This window comes from Orycteropus afer, unplaced genomic scaffold (genome assembly GCF_000298275.1).
Source record: "Orycteropus afer afer isolate SDZICR_OR568_19922 unplaced genomic scaffold, OryAfe1.0 scaffold00096, whole genome shotgun sequence".
In the NCBI taxonomy this organism is placed as follows: domain Eukaryota; kingdom Metazoa; phylum Chordata; class Mammalia; order Tubulidentata; family Orycteropodidae; genus Orycteropus; species Orycteropus afer.
In genome coordinates this window covers 1,180,590-1,195,854 of record NW_006921683.1, presented here as the reverse complement: position 1 = coordinate 1,195,854, position 15,265 = coordinate 1,180,590, and the positions used below count along the sequence as shown (strand labels likewise).

The 15,265-nt window shown below is 33.9% G+C and overlaps 1 protein-coding gene across 1 annotated transcript in view; it reads right to left on the bottom strand.

Annotated features, from left to right (window-relative positions):
- The window catches only part of RYR2 (ryanodine receptor 2), a 1,099,979-nt gene that overhangs the window by 322,222 nt on the left and 762,492 nt on the right, over positions 1 to 15,265 (bottom strand). The window contains exons 39-44 of the mRNA XM_007942720.1: positions 14,124 to 14,229; positions 9,774 to 9,917; positions 7,947 to 8,220; positions 2,947 to 3,061; positions 309 to 441; positions 17 to 120 (exon numbers count right to left, since the gene is read on the bottom strand). Of these exons, the coding sequence (XP_007940911.1) occupies positions 17 to 120; positions 309 to 441; positions 2,947 to 3,061; positions 7,947 to 8,220; positions 9,774 to 9,917; positions 14,124 to 14,229 (876 nt within the window). The remainder of the gene's footprint in view (positions 1 to 16; positions 121 to 308; positions 442 to 2,946; positions 3,062 to 7,946; positions 8,221 to 9,773; positions 9,918 to 14,123; positions 14,230 to 15,265) is intronic.

Here is a 15,265-nt window from a genome sequence, read left to right as displayed (position 1 = left end):
CAGGAATGGTGCTTACCTTTTCCAGATCTGGCTCACGCAAAGCTAATGCGAGTTCATTATTATCCATCACTGAGGCTGCAGCCACATCTAGGGGCGTGGACCCTCTCATAGCTGGTGAGGCTGATAATTCAAAGATGAAACGAAACTTGGATTGTGCTACAACTACAGAATTCTATATAAAAACATATTTTCTCTTAAAATGTAATTTTTACATGCAATATGTATTGAATTTATAGTGAAATTCAATTTCTAAAGGCAATACAATATTCTTTTATCTTAAAGATTAAATAAAGGCAAGATTTACTTACCAAGACCAACACTGCTATTTTCCAGTAAATAACTAAGATGATCAAACATAGCTTTTTGATTCTGCCTACTTATACGACAGAAATAACACAGAAAACGGCAACAGTTGGCCACCATCTTGGGAAAGGTGATTTCCTACATAAAAAGCATTTAGTTAGGTATTTAAGCAAATGATCTTTATAAAGTTGAATTCAGAAGTTAAGATCTTAATCATATTGCCAACCCAGGTATGTGCATGTCTACCCAGTATAAAATATGGAAGACCTTCAAATACCTAGACTGTGACTCATTTAGACCACTGAAAATCAAGGTTGGTACTAAATTAGAAACCTTATTATCATGAGTAGGTTGGATCTGGAATTAATCTATAAAAACCCACAGGTGGCAAGAGCCTGGTTTAGGAAGCAGGCAGACTCTGTTGTGATTCTTATCCAGATCACATCTCCCTTGAGGGCTAAATCTTGTTCCTTGGGAAATTATGTGACCTCTTTGATTCTGTTTTGTATAAACAATATGGTGGTGGTGGTGATAGGGACGATTCAGTGAGAGAATTTATGAAAAATACACCTTCAGTATTTAACCAGTTGCTACTAAATCGAATGACTCATGGTGACCCCAAACATGTCAGAGTAGAATGGTGCTCTGTAGAGTTTTCCATGGCTGATTTCTTAGTAGACCAACAAGCCTTCCAAGGTACCTCTGGGGAGACACGAATAGGCAATCTTTCAGTTAGCCATGAGCATGTTAACTGTTTGCACCATCTACTAGTTCAGTACTTAAAACCATGTAAGAGGGTATCTTACTCTTATTATAAGGGAGGTGATTCTCCATGGATTCAGAACCTTATTTATTGGCACACTTCTTGCCTGTGGCGATGATCAGTGTCTCTGGAAAGAGTCTGTTACCTGTCATCAACCACATCTCCCTTGGGGGATAAATCTTGTTACTGTATACCTCAGATGTTCCCTGGAAACTTTTTTTTTTTACTAGAATATACTATAAATATTTTTATAAGTTTGTCTAACTGGTAAACTGAACATAGAAATATGGACTAATTTCCACATTTTCAAAAATATACCTAAAAAAAAAATATATATATATATATATATATATATATATATATATATATATATATATATATATATATATATATATATAAGTTGAAATATATTTTATCAATCAGAGGTCATGAAACTGCACTGATTTATATAAAGTTATTTATTATATGACTCTAATAATTTGGTTTTGAAGAAATTTATTTTAAATTTTAGTCACTTTAATTTTACTTCAGAGTCTTACAAAAAATACAGTGCACTCCAGAACATCATTGATCCAGATTAGGAATTTAGTAGAACCAAATATGGTCTGAAATGAGGGGGCATTATGGGAGTGAACTTACAATTCAAAATCAGTAAAATAAAAATTAGTATAATATTAACTTTTTATAGTTTCAAAATATTTTCTAAAAGAGAATAACTTAAGAGGTAGAAATTAACAGTATAAAGATACAAACTGTTCAATATCATTAAAAACCAAAACAACAAGAACAAAACAAAAGTGACACATCCAACTCTCAATTTCTAAGGTTTTGTTTCTTTTTCTCCAAAAAATGTTTTTCTTTAATTAAATAAACCAAAACAAAACCAAACTCACTGCCATCAAGTCGATTCCAACTCATAGAGACCCCCTTTGGGTTTCCAAGGAGGTAAATCTTTATAGAAGTAGATTGCCTAGTCTTCTTTCTGCAGAGGGGCTGGTGGGTTTGAAGTGCCTACCTCTGGCTAGCAGTCAAATGCCTTAGGCACTACACCTAAGATAAGAGCTCCTTATTTTTATTTTTTATTAAAAATATTTATTTTTATTAAATAGTCCCCATAAAAAGATCTAAGAAAATCTTTGTTAAGATCATGTAACCTATATACTTCAGTATGTTATAATAAATTCCACCTATGATTGTTATTTTTATGTGTCTACTTGGCTCAGCTATGGTTTCTAGAGGTTTGACCAAACACTACTAGTCTAGTTACCTTCATGAAGTAGTTACATGTGATTAAATTATCTGGCCTTGGGTAGAACAGATTACCTTCCACAGGTAATATGATACTGTGATATATAATCAGTCCATCTGTTGAATAGGCAGTTTCCCGAAAGTGTGTTCTGTCTCCAGAAAATATATTTTTGTCAGAACTCTCACTTCACTCCTCATTCTGCATTTTCTGTACCCTGACTTACAGATCTTGGGACACAAGCCTATGGGAGTCTCCAACCTGTCACTTGACTTACAGATTTTGAATTTGCCAGCCTCCTACAATCACGTGAGCCAATTCATATATATGTTGTTGTTGTTGTTGTTATGTGCCGTCGAGTCGGCCCCGACTCATAGCGACCCCTCCTTGGGTTTCTGAGGCAGTATCACTACGGGAGTAGGATTGCCCAACCTTCCTTCCGAGGAGTGGCTGGTGGGTTTGAACCACCAGTCTTCTGGTTAGCAGTCAAGTGCTTTAGCCACTATGCTACTAGAGCTCCTACATTCATATATATATATACACACATACATACATACATATAATGGGTTCTGTGAGTTCTAGAGTTCTAGAGAGCTCTGAGACAAGATCTCAGGAACCAAAGGCAGTTCTTTACCTTGGACTCACCACCACCAAGGACATTCACCATGACTTCCATTACTGTTTCATGCATTCCAAGGGCCCTCATTAGATTAGGGTGCTGGTAAAACACTTTATTATTCATTATATCCCTGAAAGGACAAGACAGACATGAGGGAAAGCACAGAGGTGAGAACAAAATTTAAATATAAATTTTCCTGAGACTCTAATTAATCTCTTAGAAAAATTATTGATGTATTAGAAAAGTAAGAGCAATTACAGCAACTACAGTTAAGGAACATAAGTTAATGAGTGCAACTAATTGCATTTCTCTCAAAAACTCTGATAATAGCCTGTAAAAATTATTTTCAGTTACAAGAAAAACATGTAAACATTAGTTCAATATCTCGATTTAATATTTTAGATCTTATATTTCTAGACACTTATCATTTCAAACTATGGGTATACAACCATGTGTTCAACATTCTTTTGCATTATAATATGAGTTGGAATTATATTTATAGAAAAATTCCTATTAAATTCTTGATATATAACTACCTCTGCTTTTCATATATATACTATTTTATGGTAGTGCAGTCAATATTGTATGTGTAATTATGTTGTTGTTGTTATGTGCCGTCGAGTCGGCCCCGACTCATAGCGACCCCTCCTTGAGTTTCTGAGGCAATATCAATACGGAAGTAAGATTGCCCAACCTTCCTTCCGAGGAGTGGCTGGTGGGTTTGAACCACCAGCCTTCTGGTTAGCAGTCAAGTGCTTTAGCCACTATGCTACCAGAGCTCCTATGTGTAATTATAGTAATGTTATTTTCTGTTATATTAGTATTATCATTTTGGCAAAATATTTTAAAAGGTATATGTTCTCCAAGAGAAATTAAACACATAGGAAGTCCAAATACAAGTAATTCAACTCATTAAGATGAACCTTCAATTTAAACAAACAGCACCGTAGAACACCTAAAATGTTTCATATTATTAATACTTCATTACTTATTATTGCAATATGTATGGCAAGGTATTTCTAAAGATCTTACTGTTTAGTAAGAAGTACTATTCAGTGTGCTAAGAATTTATTGATTTCTATTTTTAACATAAATCAAATCAATACAAGTCTTTTGTATAAAACAATTTCCTGTTAAAACTATAGCAGGAAAATAGTACACAAGAAAACTGAAACCTTCCCTTCAAATTTGATTTCCTTAATTGAGTCAATCAAGTATTTCATTTAAATTGATGCAAAATTTTAGTTACTCTGGCTATATCTAGAAAGTGAAATAATATGGTCTGAATAGTTTATTTTTTTTTTAATAAAGAGAATTGTTAGATAGCACAATTCAAAAACGTGACTTTGAATCCCAGGAATAGTACACATACATCTGACCAATTTCGGGCCAGAACAAACTAAGGTAGAGAAAACCATCTTTTCCTTCATGTTAGACTGAAGCATGTTTGGCAACAGAACTTTCAACTCATTTTCAAACTGTAGCTTTAATCACAGTAATATTCTTTCATTAATAAAATCTTTTTAAATGAACTAATTTGGGAAATATTTAATTGGAAAACTTTGTTTCATTTTACTTCCAATAAATTAAACAGACTAGTAATTCTATAGCCCAGAAGGCAAGTTGTCATTTGTTAAGTTTATGGTTTGTGTGGAACATTTCTAATACTACAAAAAAAAGTAGCAATTTATTTTTTTCATAATCATTTTATGTTTTATTACTACTGAGTCATCTATATGTGTTAACAGCAAATAATTATACTCTTTCATTTTCCTTTTAGAAATAATGTGCTTTCCATAGTTTGGACAACTTTCTTTTCATTTGGTTTATTACATCACTTACAAGAGATTTACTCAGATTTAAATATTAGTGTTCAGAAATGACTCATGCTCATACATTTATAAGCAAAGACTATAAAATTTGCTTTTGTTGTTTGGGTTTTCTGTTTATCTCCCTTTGTGCCAATACTGTACTTATTCTTAGCTTATACATAGTTATGGTCCTATTCCAAAAAAACCTAGCCATCATTATAAATTTGGAATATAGCCTTACAATCCAACTTTATACTTTCAAATATTTACTATGCCCCAAAACAACTAAAATATTGATTTTTTTAGTTTAAAATATACATAAATGATATCTTTCTACACTCTTTTCTTCACTTAGGATTATTGTTGAGTTCTGTCAAAAACTTGGCTAATTCTATTAATTTTTCCCCAAAAAACCAAATCTAAGTTTTTAAATCTATTTTATTGTTTCTTTGTGTTTGATTTTATTCATGTTGGCAGTTCTCTTAATAAGCTCCTCTTTTGTGTGATATTTGTATAACCATATTAGGTTTTGTATGTGTTGAGTATGTGTCTTTTATATCACATTTAAACACTCTACATACCAGATTTCTCCATCGTATGTTTAGGTATTTTTCTTGTGGATATCAACATGATTTAATCAAAGCTTTTATTTTTGACTGATATTTTAATTCTAATCTTCATATCTAAAAATTGTTCATGTTTTTTGATGATTGCTTACATTTATCCACATATACACCTATAGTATATTCTTAAAATTTATCACATCATTTTCCTTGCCTCTGAATTCCATTTTCTTTTGCCTAAAGTTCAATTTTTAGTATAAGAATTTTAGAAAGTCTTTCAATGAGGAATTGTAAGTAAATATTCTGAAAATACTGTGCCTTAGCAATCACTCTTGAATACGGGGTATAAACTCCCAAATCCACATATAGCACAAACTCATGATGCTGAATTCTCAGTTGGGTAACACATTCTAAATTGATGGTTATTTCCCATCAGAACTTTGAATGCTGCAACCTGTTGAGTTCTGACCTACAGTTTGCTGTTGAGAATTCTTAACAGTGTTTCTTTGCAAGCATTCTGGCTTTTTCCTCTACTTACTTTCAAAAAATGATCTATTTATATTTGTTACTAATCAGGGTTACTACAGTATATCCAGTATTTGATATGAAACTAATTGTGCTTTATAAATTTATGAATTCACTTTTTTTAATTAATTTTGAAAAAAACTGAACCCACTGGTTCTTCAAATATTCCCATTCTTCAATTCATCTATTCTGTCTTTCCTGGAAATCCTATTCAGTATATTCTGAAATTTGTTATACAATCCTTAACTTTTGTATTTCCTTATCTTTCTATATGTGCTGCATTTCTGAGTAATTTCCTCAGATCTGTGGTTCAGTTTATTAATTTTCTCTTTGGCTGTATCTTATCTGCAGTTTAATCAATTCACTATTTTAATGCTAATTATTATATTTTTAATTTTTAGTTCTATTTGAGTTTTTCATACCTAATGGAATTTTTGCATATCTTATTCCTAAGGGATTAGATTTATTCTTTTATATTTTAAATTTAACTTAACAGTTAATTTTATTGGCTATGTCATTTTATTATCTAATGTTCTTAATGGGGTCTAATTTCACTGTTTATTGTATCTGCAGACTCACTCTTTTTCACGGTGAATTGTTTCCTTATGTGCATTGAAATTTCTGATTGTGTTCTAGTCATTAGTAGCAAGATTTCATCCCCTGAAGGATTTCACTGTGACCTGAGTTGAGAAATCATTTCTCCAGACCAATTTTTGTTAACTTCTCAGCTTGAGGATCTTCAGACTATAGGATATGTAGGCACAGGATATAAATTCTGTCAAATCCATATAAAGCACATGTTGATGATGTTGCATTATCAGAAGAGTTTTTTGATTTCTTTCTTTTCCTTCTTTTTCCATGGCCAAAGAAGGCATAGGAAAACTTGCTTATTATCTCCTACTGGTGTGAAATTTCCCCCCCACAATTTTAGTGGGTTTTTATTAACCTGTACTTTTTTTTTTTTAATTTTTATTGTGATTTCAGTGAAAGTGTACGGAGCAAATTCATTTTCCATACAGCAGTTCACGTACACTTTGTCTCATGACATTGACTGTGATTTCCCACAATACAACAGCTCATCCCAGTTCCACTCCATAGTTACCTCTTCCCTGAGTCCTTCCCTCCCATGCACAACTGCCCCCCAAGCTATCTCCATGTACATATACAGCCCTTCTATTCTCCCATGATTGATCTCTCCAAGGAGTGTATTTAAGCTAATGTAAATCTTTAGCTCATATGCCTGTCTTATATTTGGCTGGAAGCCACAGGAATGGGTTCAGTTCCAAACCTGAAGGGCAGCTATGGGCCACAGTCTCAGGGATTCCACCAAGCTCTATCAGCCCAGCAAATCTGATCCTTTTTTTTTTTTTAATTTATGATTTTGGCTTTTGTGCCACATTGCTTTCCCACTTTATCCAGGATTTCCTACATAGATACCCCTCTGAGTGGTATTAACCTGTATTTTATATATGATTAAGGGATTCTTGTGGTATAGCATGTAAAGCACTTGGTAGCTAAAGAGAAGGTTGGCAGTTCAAACTCACCAGCTGCTCCACAAGAGGAAGATAAGGCAATCTATTTCCATAAAGATTTATAGCCTTAGAAATCCAATGGGGATTGCAATGAGTTGGAATCAACTCGATGGTAGTGGGTTTAGTTTGGTTTGGGAGATATTTAAAAAAATAACAACTCTGAGACATTCACTAGGAACTCTGGTAGTGTAGTGCCTAAGGCACTTGACTGCTAACCAGAAGGCTGGCGGTTCAAACCCACCAGCCACTCCTCGGAAGGAAGGTTGGGCAATCTACTGCCTCAGAAACTCAAGGAGGGGATGCTATGAGTCGGGTCTGACTCAATGGCACATAACAACAACAAGAAGACATTCACTGCTTATCCATGACTACATTTGCATCTAGATGTGAAATCAGCCATACTTTTTTACTGAAAGCTACTTTCTTATTTAGCTTTACAATATAACCACTAGGAAAACAACAATATAAGCTGATGATAATATAATTCAGATATTATTTGCCTCAATGTATCATTGTACTACTTTTGAGATAAACAATTGGAAAGAAGTTAGAAGACAAAGAATTGTTATGCTTAAATAATTTACCCCAATCCACGAATCATAAGCTTCTCTTCTTCTTTGCCCATCCTGACACTCAGCAAAGAGCGAATCTGACCAAGGGATGCCAACAGGTTGATGGTATCCTCCACAGAGACACTGTTTATGGTGTAGGTCTTTGGTAGAGCCCGGACCAGAGCCCCAATGCCATCATACTGTCTATGAAGCAGCACAAACATGGCCCTCACCAACTCAGGGTCTTCAATGACAGATTCCTGAGCCCATCGGACCATAGTCTCAGAAATCAACTGCTGAAGAGTGGCTATGAAATCATTATGTATAGTCCGTTAAAAAGGAAAATAATAAGAGAAGACAAATCAATTGGACATTTTAACTACATATTCCATATATTTAAACTGGTATCTACATTTGTACCAGAACTGAAAAAATGCTAAGAATATTCTTTTAACAAAATAAACTTCATTTGAACACTGTATTTGTGTGTGTGTGTGTGTGTGTGTGTATAATAAAGATCAGTAAAGGACATGCAAGGATAAAAATATTCAAACTTTTCTTTAAAAACCATCATTATAGTTAAAGAATCAAAAAATATGTATGAAAGCTATATCTACCATTTATTTTTATAAAGACAAGTCATGGACATGTAGGGTTATCTGATTGTCTCCTCTGTTAAAACATTTGTGAAAAGTAATTACAATTTTCACTTAAATTTGGATCTCTAATTTTCATGTAAAATATCTTCTTAGACTGTGAAGGTATATTAAAGTGAAAATAAAATTATTTACAGAAGATTATTTACAATGTAATGTGCAATGTAGTGTTCTTAAAAACCAGAGAACTTCCAAAACTCTTAAAATAACTAATGCAATTGCAAAAGCTAAGAGAGATTGATGTAACTGACTTATACATAATGAAGTACTGAATATCTATCATCAATATACTAGCTTATTTTTCAAAACAAGGTGTTTAACTTGCATCTATACATTATATTAAGGGAAAAAAAAAACCGACCAATTTTAGCCAAATACAAAATGAAAATCAAATACCAACATACTTTCATGAATTTCAAAATTGTGTTATGATTTTTAATGTCAATATCATGCACCTGATAGTAACAAATAGTGATTCATAAGAAACTTTGAACTTCAATGTTGAAGAAAATTTGACTCAAATTTGATTGATACTAGAGAACAAATCAAGAGGTAGTTGTACAGATAATGGTTTTCAATTGCAAGTTGGAATCAGTAATGGCTTTAAATTGAGATAAGTAGGTCATATCTCACAGATCAACTTCTTGAAACCCTTCTAGATCAATGTGCCATCACCCAGCCAAGAAGCAGACATTCCCAACCATAGTGTGCTTATTCACTTTCTCAGAGTAGCAGACATTACTCTCCAGTCAAATAGGATATGGAAGAATCAGAAGCGTATAACAAAAGAAAATATTTTTAAATGAAAATATATTTACAGATAATATCTACTTAAACTTTAAGAAAAGTTTTCATTTGATGCAAGGATATTTGAAAGGTAGTAACATAATATTTAGATTTGAAAATTAAATTACTTCCCTTATACTTTTCCTCAATAGTTAGTCTCTCATCAAATACCAAAACTTTCAGTTCTCTAAGAAGCCCCATTCACCCTCATAATGCTGCAGTCTCTCAACATGTTCCTAGAAATATTGTTTGATGTTGTGATCTACATCTGGCAGCTATAGGCATCTACTTAAGAATCTGATGCTTGGATATTGCAAACTGAATTATCTCACTGGATCATCTAGGATAATATTCATTCAAAAGACAGATAAATTTCATCAGCTGTGTTATTTTTCTAGTGCCATTTCATATTGCTTACAGGACTTCTTGGCGTCACTCTCAATTGGTTTTTCTCCTTGTTTCTTTTTCAGGTATGTCACCTTTTCTACCAGGGACATCAGGCGTCCTCTAATTGTTAAATCATTGTTTCCATCTAGAGAGCCATCTTCATCCAGCTCAATACCTAGCATGAAAAAAGCAAAGATAAAGCAAAAAATAGTATATAAAAATATATTTGGGGGCCACAAGAAAGATATTACAGTTAATAAATGAATTCAGCAAAGTAGTGGGGTATTAAAAGTAAGGCAGTTGGGTTTCTATACATCAGCAATGAGCAAGCTGAAAGGAAATTAGGGAAGCAATTTAATTTAAAATAAATTTAACAAGAAAATGACATATATACTGAAAACTATAAAACATTACTTTAAAAAAATTAAATAAGATCTAAATAAATGAAGCCCTAGTGGTATACTGCCTAAAGCATTTGACTACTAACCAGAAGGTTGGCAGTTCATCCTCTGCTCTGTGGAAGGAAGATGCGGCAACCTACTTCCATAAAGATTTACTGGCATCACTATGAGTTGGAATCAAATTTGATGGCAGTGAGTTTGGATTTTTTGCTTTAAATAAATGGAAGGACATTCAGTGTTCATTGACTAAGGAGGTTTAATATTGTTAAGATGTCAATACTACTCAAAGCACTCTATAAAAGAAAAGCAATGCCCTTCAAAATTCTAATAGCTTTCTTTACAGAATGGAAATGCCAAACTATAAGGGGTCCAAACATCTAGTGTAATCTTTAGAAAAGACGAATAAAGTAGGAGGACTCACATTTCCTTATTTCAAACATACTCTACAGCTATAGTAATCAAAATAGCTTAATACTAGTATAGATATATAGACCAAAAGAACAGAATTGGGAATTTAGAAATAAACTTACACATCTATGGTAAATTGATTTTTCTGATAAGGGTCTAAGACTATGCATAGGGGAAGAACCCTCTGTTTATTAAATGGTGCTGGGAAAATGAGATTTATACATGCAAAAGAATAAAACTAGATACACATCTCACACCACGTATAAGAACAAATTCAAAATAAATTAAGGACCTAAATGTGTGAATAAAACCTATAAAATTAATGAAGAAAATACAGAACTGTGGCTGTAGGACCTAGTTTTTAATAATAATGGATTCTTAAATATGAAACCATAGGCCACCAAAAGCAGGAGCAGCAAAAGATAAAATCAATATGTAATTTCATAAAAATGAAACACTTTTGTTCATCAAAGAATTTTATCAGCAAAGTGAAGAGACAAATTACATACTAAAAGAAAATTTTGGGGAACCACATATCTGACATGGGTTTAATATCCAGAATATATAAAGAACTCCTACAACTTAACAACAAAAACACAAATAATCTAATTAAAAATGGACAAAGGACTGGAATAAACATTTCACCAAAGAGGATATACAAATGGCCAAAAAGCAGACAAAAAAGGTGCTCAATGTCATTAGTTGTTTTTGTGTTGTGTGTTTTTATTGTATTCTGATTCACAGTGACCCTATATGATAGACCCTATCACCTACAAAGTTTCATAGGCTATAATCTTTCTGGGAGCAGATTATCAGGAAAGACAAATCAAAAAACAATGATATAACACTCACTTCCACTAGAGTGACTATGATAAAAAAAATAGAAAACAATAGGTGTTGGTGAGGATGTAAAGAAATTGGAATCTTCATCCATTGCTACTGGCAATGCAAAACGGTATGGCTGCTGTGGAAAACAGGCAGTTCCCCAAAAGATTAAACAAAGAACTACCATACTACATACATACATACTCATTGCCATGAAGTCAATTCCAACTCATAGCGATGCCTCCTTGGGTTTCCGAGGTGGTATCTCTGCGGAAGTAGATTGCTCAATATTCCTTCAGAGGAGGGGCTGGTGGGTTTGAATCACCAGCCTTCTGGTAAGCAGTCAAATGCCTTAGGCACTATGCCACCAGAGCTCTCACATGACCCAGTAATTCCAATGCTAGGCATATACACAAAAGTATTGAATAAAGGGACACAAACAGAAACCTGTACACCAATGTTCACTGCAGTACTAGTCACAATAACTAAAAAGTGATAAAAACCTAAATGTCCATCAACATATGAATGGTTCAACAAATGTGGTATATTCATACAACAGAATATTGCTCAGCCATAAAGAAAAATGAAGTCTTGATATATGTCACAACATGAATGAACTTTGAAAACACTATGCTGAGTGAAATAAATTAGTCACAAATAGACAAATATTGTATGATGCCACTTATATGACATAGACAATATTTAGAAACCAAAGCTTTTTAATTATTACAGGGGCAGGAGGGAGGGAGAAATAGGGCATCATTGCTTAAGTGGCACTGATTTTATATTAATGGTGGTGGAATTATTTGGAAAAGGATAGTAGTGACGGTGGCACAACATGATGAACATAACCAGTGTCACTGAATTTACATGTAAAAATTGCTCATTTGGCAAATGTTTTGTTATATCTATCTATATATATACATATATAGATATATATGGATACATACATATATATGTATAAATATACACATATACACATATATATATACATATATAGATATATATACATACATACATATATATGTATAAATATACACATATACACATATACACATATATACACATATATATACATATATATACATATATATATGTATATATGTATATAAGGAGCTCTGGTAGCATAGTGCCTAAGGCATTTGACTGCTAGCCAGAAGACTGGCAGTTCAAACCCACCAGCCTCTCCATGGAAAGAAGACTGGGCAATCTACTTCTGTATAGATTTATTGCCTTGGAAACCCAAGGGGGTCACTATGAGTCAGAATCAACTTGATGGCAGTGAGTTTGGTTTGAGTTTGGTATATCTATATCTATATCTACACACATATTTACTGCAATAAAAAATACATTTTAAGGAAATAATTCTAAGGCTTACCAGCTTTTTCCACATATTGCTTATAGCACTGTTGTCATGGTTTAAATATTAGACAATACTGAATTAAGCGATCTTGCCTGCTAACAATCACAAATAAGATTCACCCGAAAGGGCTTTTTACCCCCCTTCTCTTTTTCCCCTGTTCTTGTGGAATCAAGGCTATCAGCATCCAGCACAAAACAAACTGAGCAGAGACCAAAAGAACTCTCTTAGGACCTATGATTAATTCTACTATTTGGGCTGACCTCCAACATCCCTGGACATGTGGCACTATCTGCACAGACCTATGGTCATGCCCTGCCTACAAAACTACAAAGAGTTTTTCCTCCTTGCTTGCCTCAAAAAAAGCCAGTGGTATTTGATAAGTTGAGATGACATAGAAAGCAGGCATAACTAGGTACCCTAAACCAGGAAATTTTTTATGTATGAATCAATAATTCCACCATATTTGAATATTCCTTTATTCAAAGTATATACATACTCTAATTTTCTGGCAGTCATTTAGGGATTCTTCATTCATAAGCTCAATTAACGTATGAGATACTGTTTTTATGGTCTTCATAATGATATAGATAAAGACATCACTTTAGAAAAGCCTAATTCCTTTTCTTTCACTGAATAACAGATCTTAGCAATACTCCTGCATACAGGAAAAAAATAATCACACTCAGAACACCTAATCATTCTATTTTAAAAAGCCTGAAAATAAAAGAGGAACTCTGCTGGTATAGTGCCTAAGACATTTGAAGGCTAGTGGTTCAAACCCACCAGCCACTCCTCAGAGGGAAGTTTGGGCAATCTACTTCTGTAGTGACACTGCTTCAGAAACCCAAGGAGGGGTCACTATGAGTTGGATCCACCTCAACAGCAGTGAGTTTGGTTTTTTTGGTTTTTTAAGAATGAAAGTGGATTAATAGATTTGGCCTACTGACATATAAATAAAAGATTTCCTCAGGCATAAAATTTAAAAAGATATATGGTAGTTTCCTTATATCAGCCTGTCAACCATTTTAAATATAACTGTGATCTAATTTCTTTAGACTAAACCAATCTCACTTCTCTACCAAAAGCATCTTGCTCCATGCTTCTATCCTTCTTTAATCTCCCTCTCAAAGTGCTAATAACGAAAAGACAGAAAGAATTCCTGTCATCTGCTGATTGGACTGCTACGTTTCTGATATTCTTTCTATCCCTGATGTTTTCCCACAAAGGAAAGGTTAACTACTTTGTCATAATGTAAATTCTGATATGAATTCCTAACAGGTACCATGTACATTACTGAACCCAATGATATATATTTTCTTTTGTATAAATAAATGTACATTAAATATATATGTTTAGTAAAAGTTTTAAATCAAGAAGAATTTACCACAATGTGTCATCAAATCTTCATGAAAATCCAAGAGTTGGTCTCTGATTTCTTCAGGACAAGGACATTGACTTTTGTCACCCTTAAAATTGAGAAGCATATTGATCTGAAAGTTTAGAAAAATGATAGGGAGGAAAAACAAAAGAAAAAAACAATTCAGGAAGGACATGGCAAAGAGATTTCCACAATTTTTAAATTAATTCCCATACTTTATATATGTTTTAAAGAACACTTTTTAAGAACTTGGATGTAAAAGAAAAAAAAGTATAATTAACAAGTAATATCCATGGATAACTAGGCTGTTGCTAACACTAGTGTGCCAATTAAACAAAAAGAGGGAAATTATCATTTATTTTATTTTGTTGTTGTTGTTGTTATGTGCCATCGAGTCGGCTCCGACTCACAGTGACCCCTCCCTGGGTTTCTGAGGCAGTATCACTATGGAAGTAGATTGCTCCATCTTCCTTCTGAGGAGTGACTGGTGGGTTTGAACCACCAGCCTTCTGGTTAGCAGTCAAGTGCCTTAGGTACTATGCTACCAGAGCTCCCTTATTTTATTTTAGACACCACAATATTAAATCTATGAATAAAAAGAAAGTTCAGCTATTGGCCCATAATTGTCCTTTGTGAAACAATTGTAAGGTTTTCTTAAATTTTTTTCTGTGATTAAAAAAAAATCAAACATTCATTTTGAGCTAATTATAGATCTGTATGTTATAAATGTCAGCCCCAGGGTTACAGGTGAGGAGAGACAACTCAGGGACGCCCGAAGTAGCAAGCGGGAAGAGCAAGAGAAAGGGGATTAAAAGCCAGGAAGCCAGAGAGAAGAGCAGTCAGCCGAAGGGATTAGGTGAGGAGAGGCAACTCAGGCCCACCCAGAGTAGCAGGCCAGAAGAGCAGGAGAAAGGGGATAAAAAGCCAGGAACCTGGACAGAAGAGCAATCAGCCCCAGGGTTACAGGTGAGGAGTGACAACTCAGGGACGCCCGAAGTAGCAAGTGGAAAGAGCAGGAGAAAGGGGATAAAAAGCCAGGAACCCGGACAGAAGAGCAGTCAGCCCCAGGGTTACAGGTGAGGAGAGACAACTCAGTGATGCCCAAAGTGCCAGTGGGAAGAGCAGGAGAAAGGGAATTAAAAGCCAGG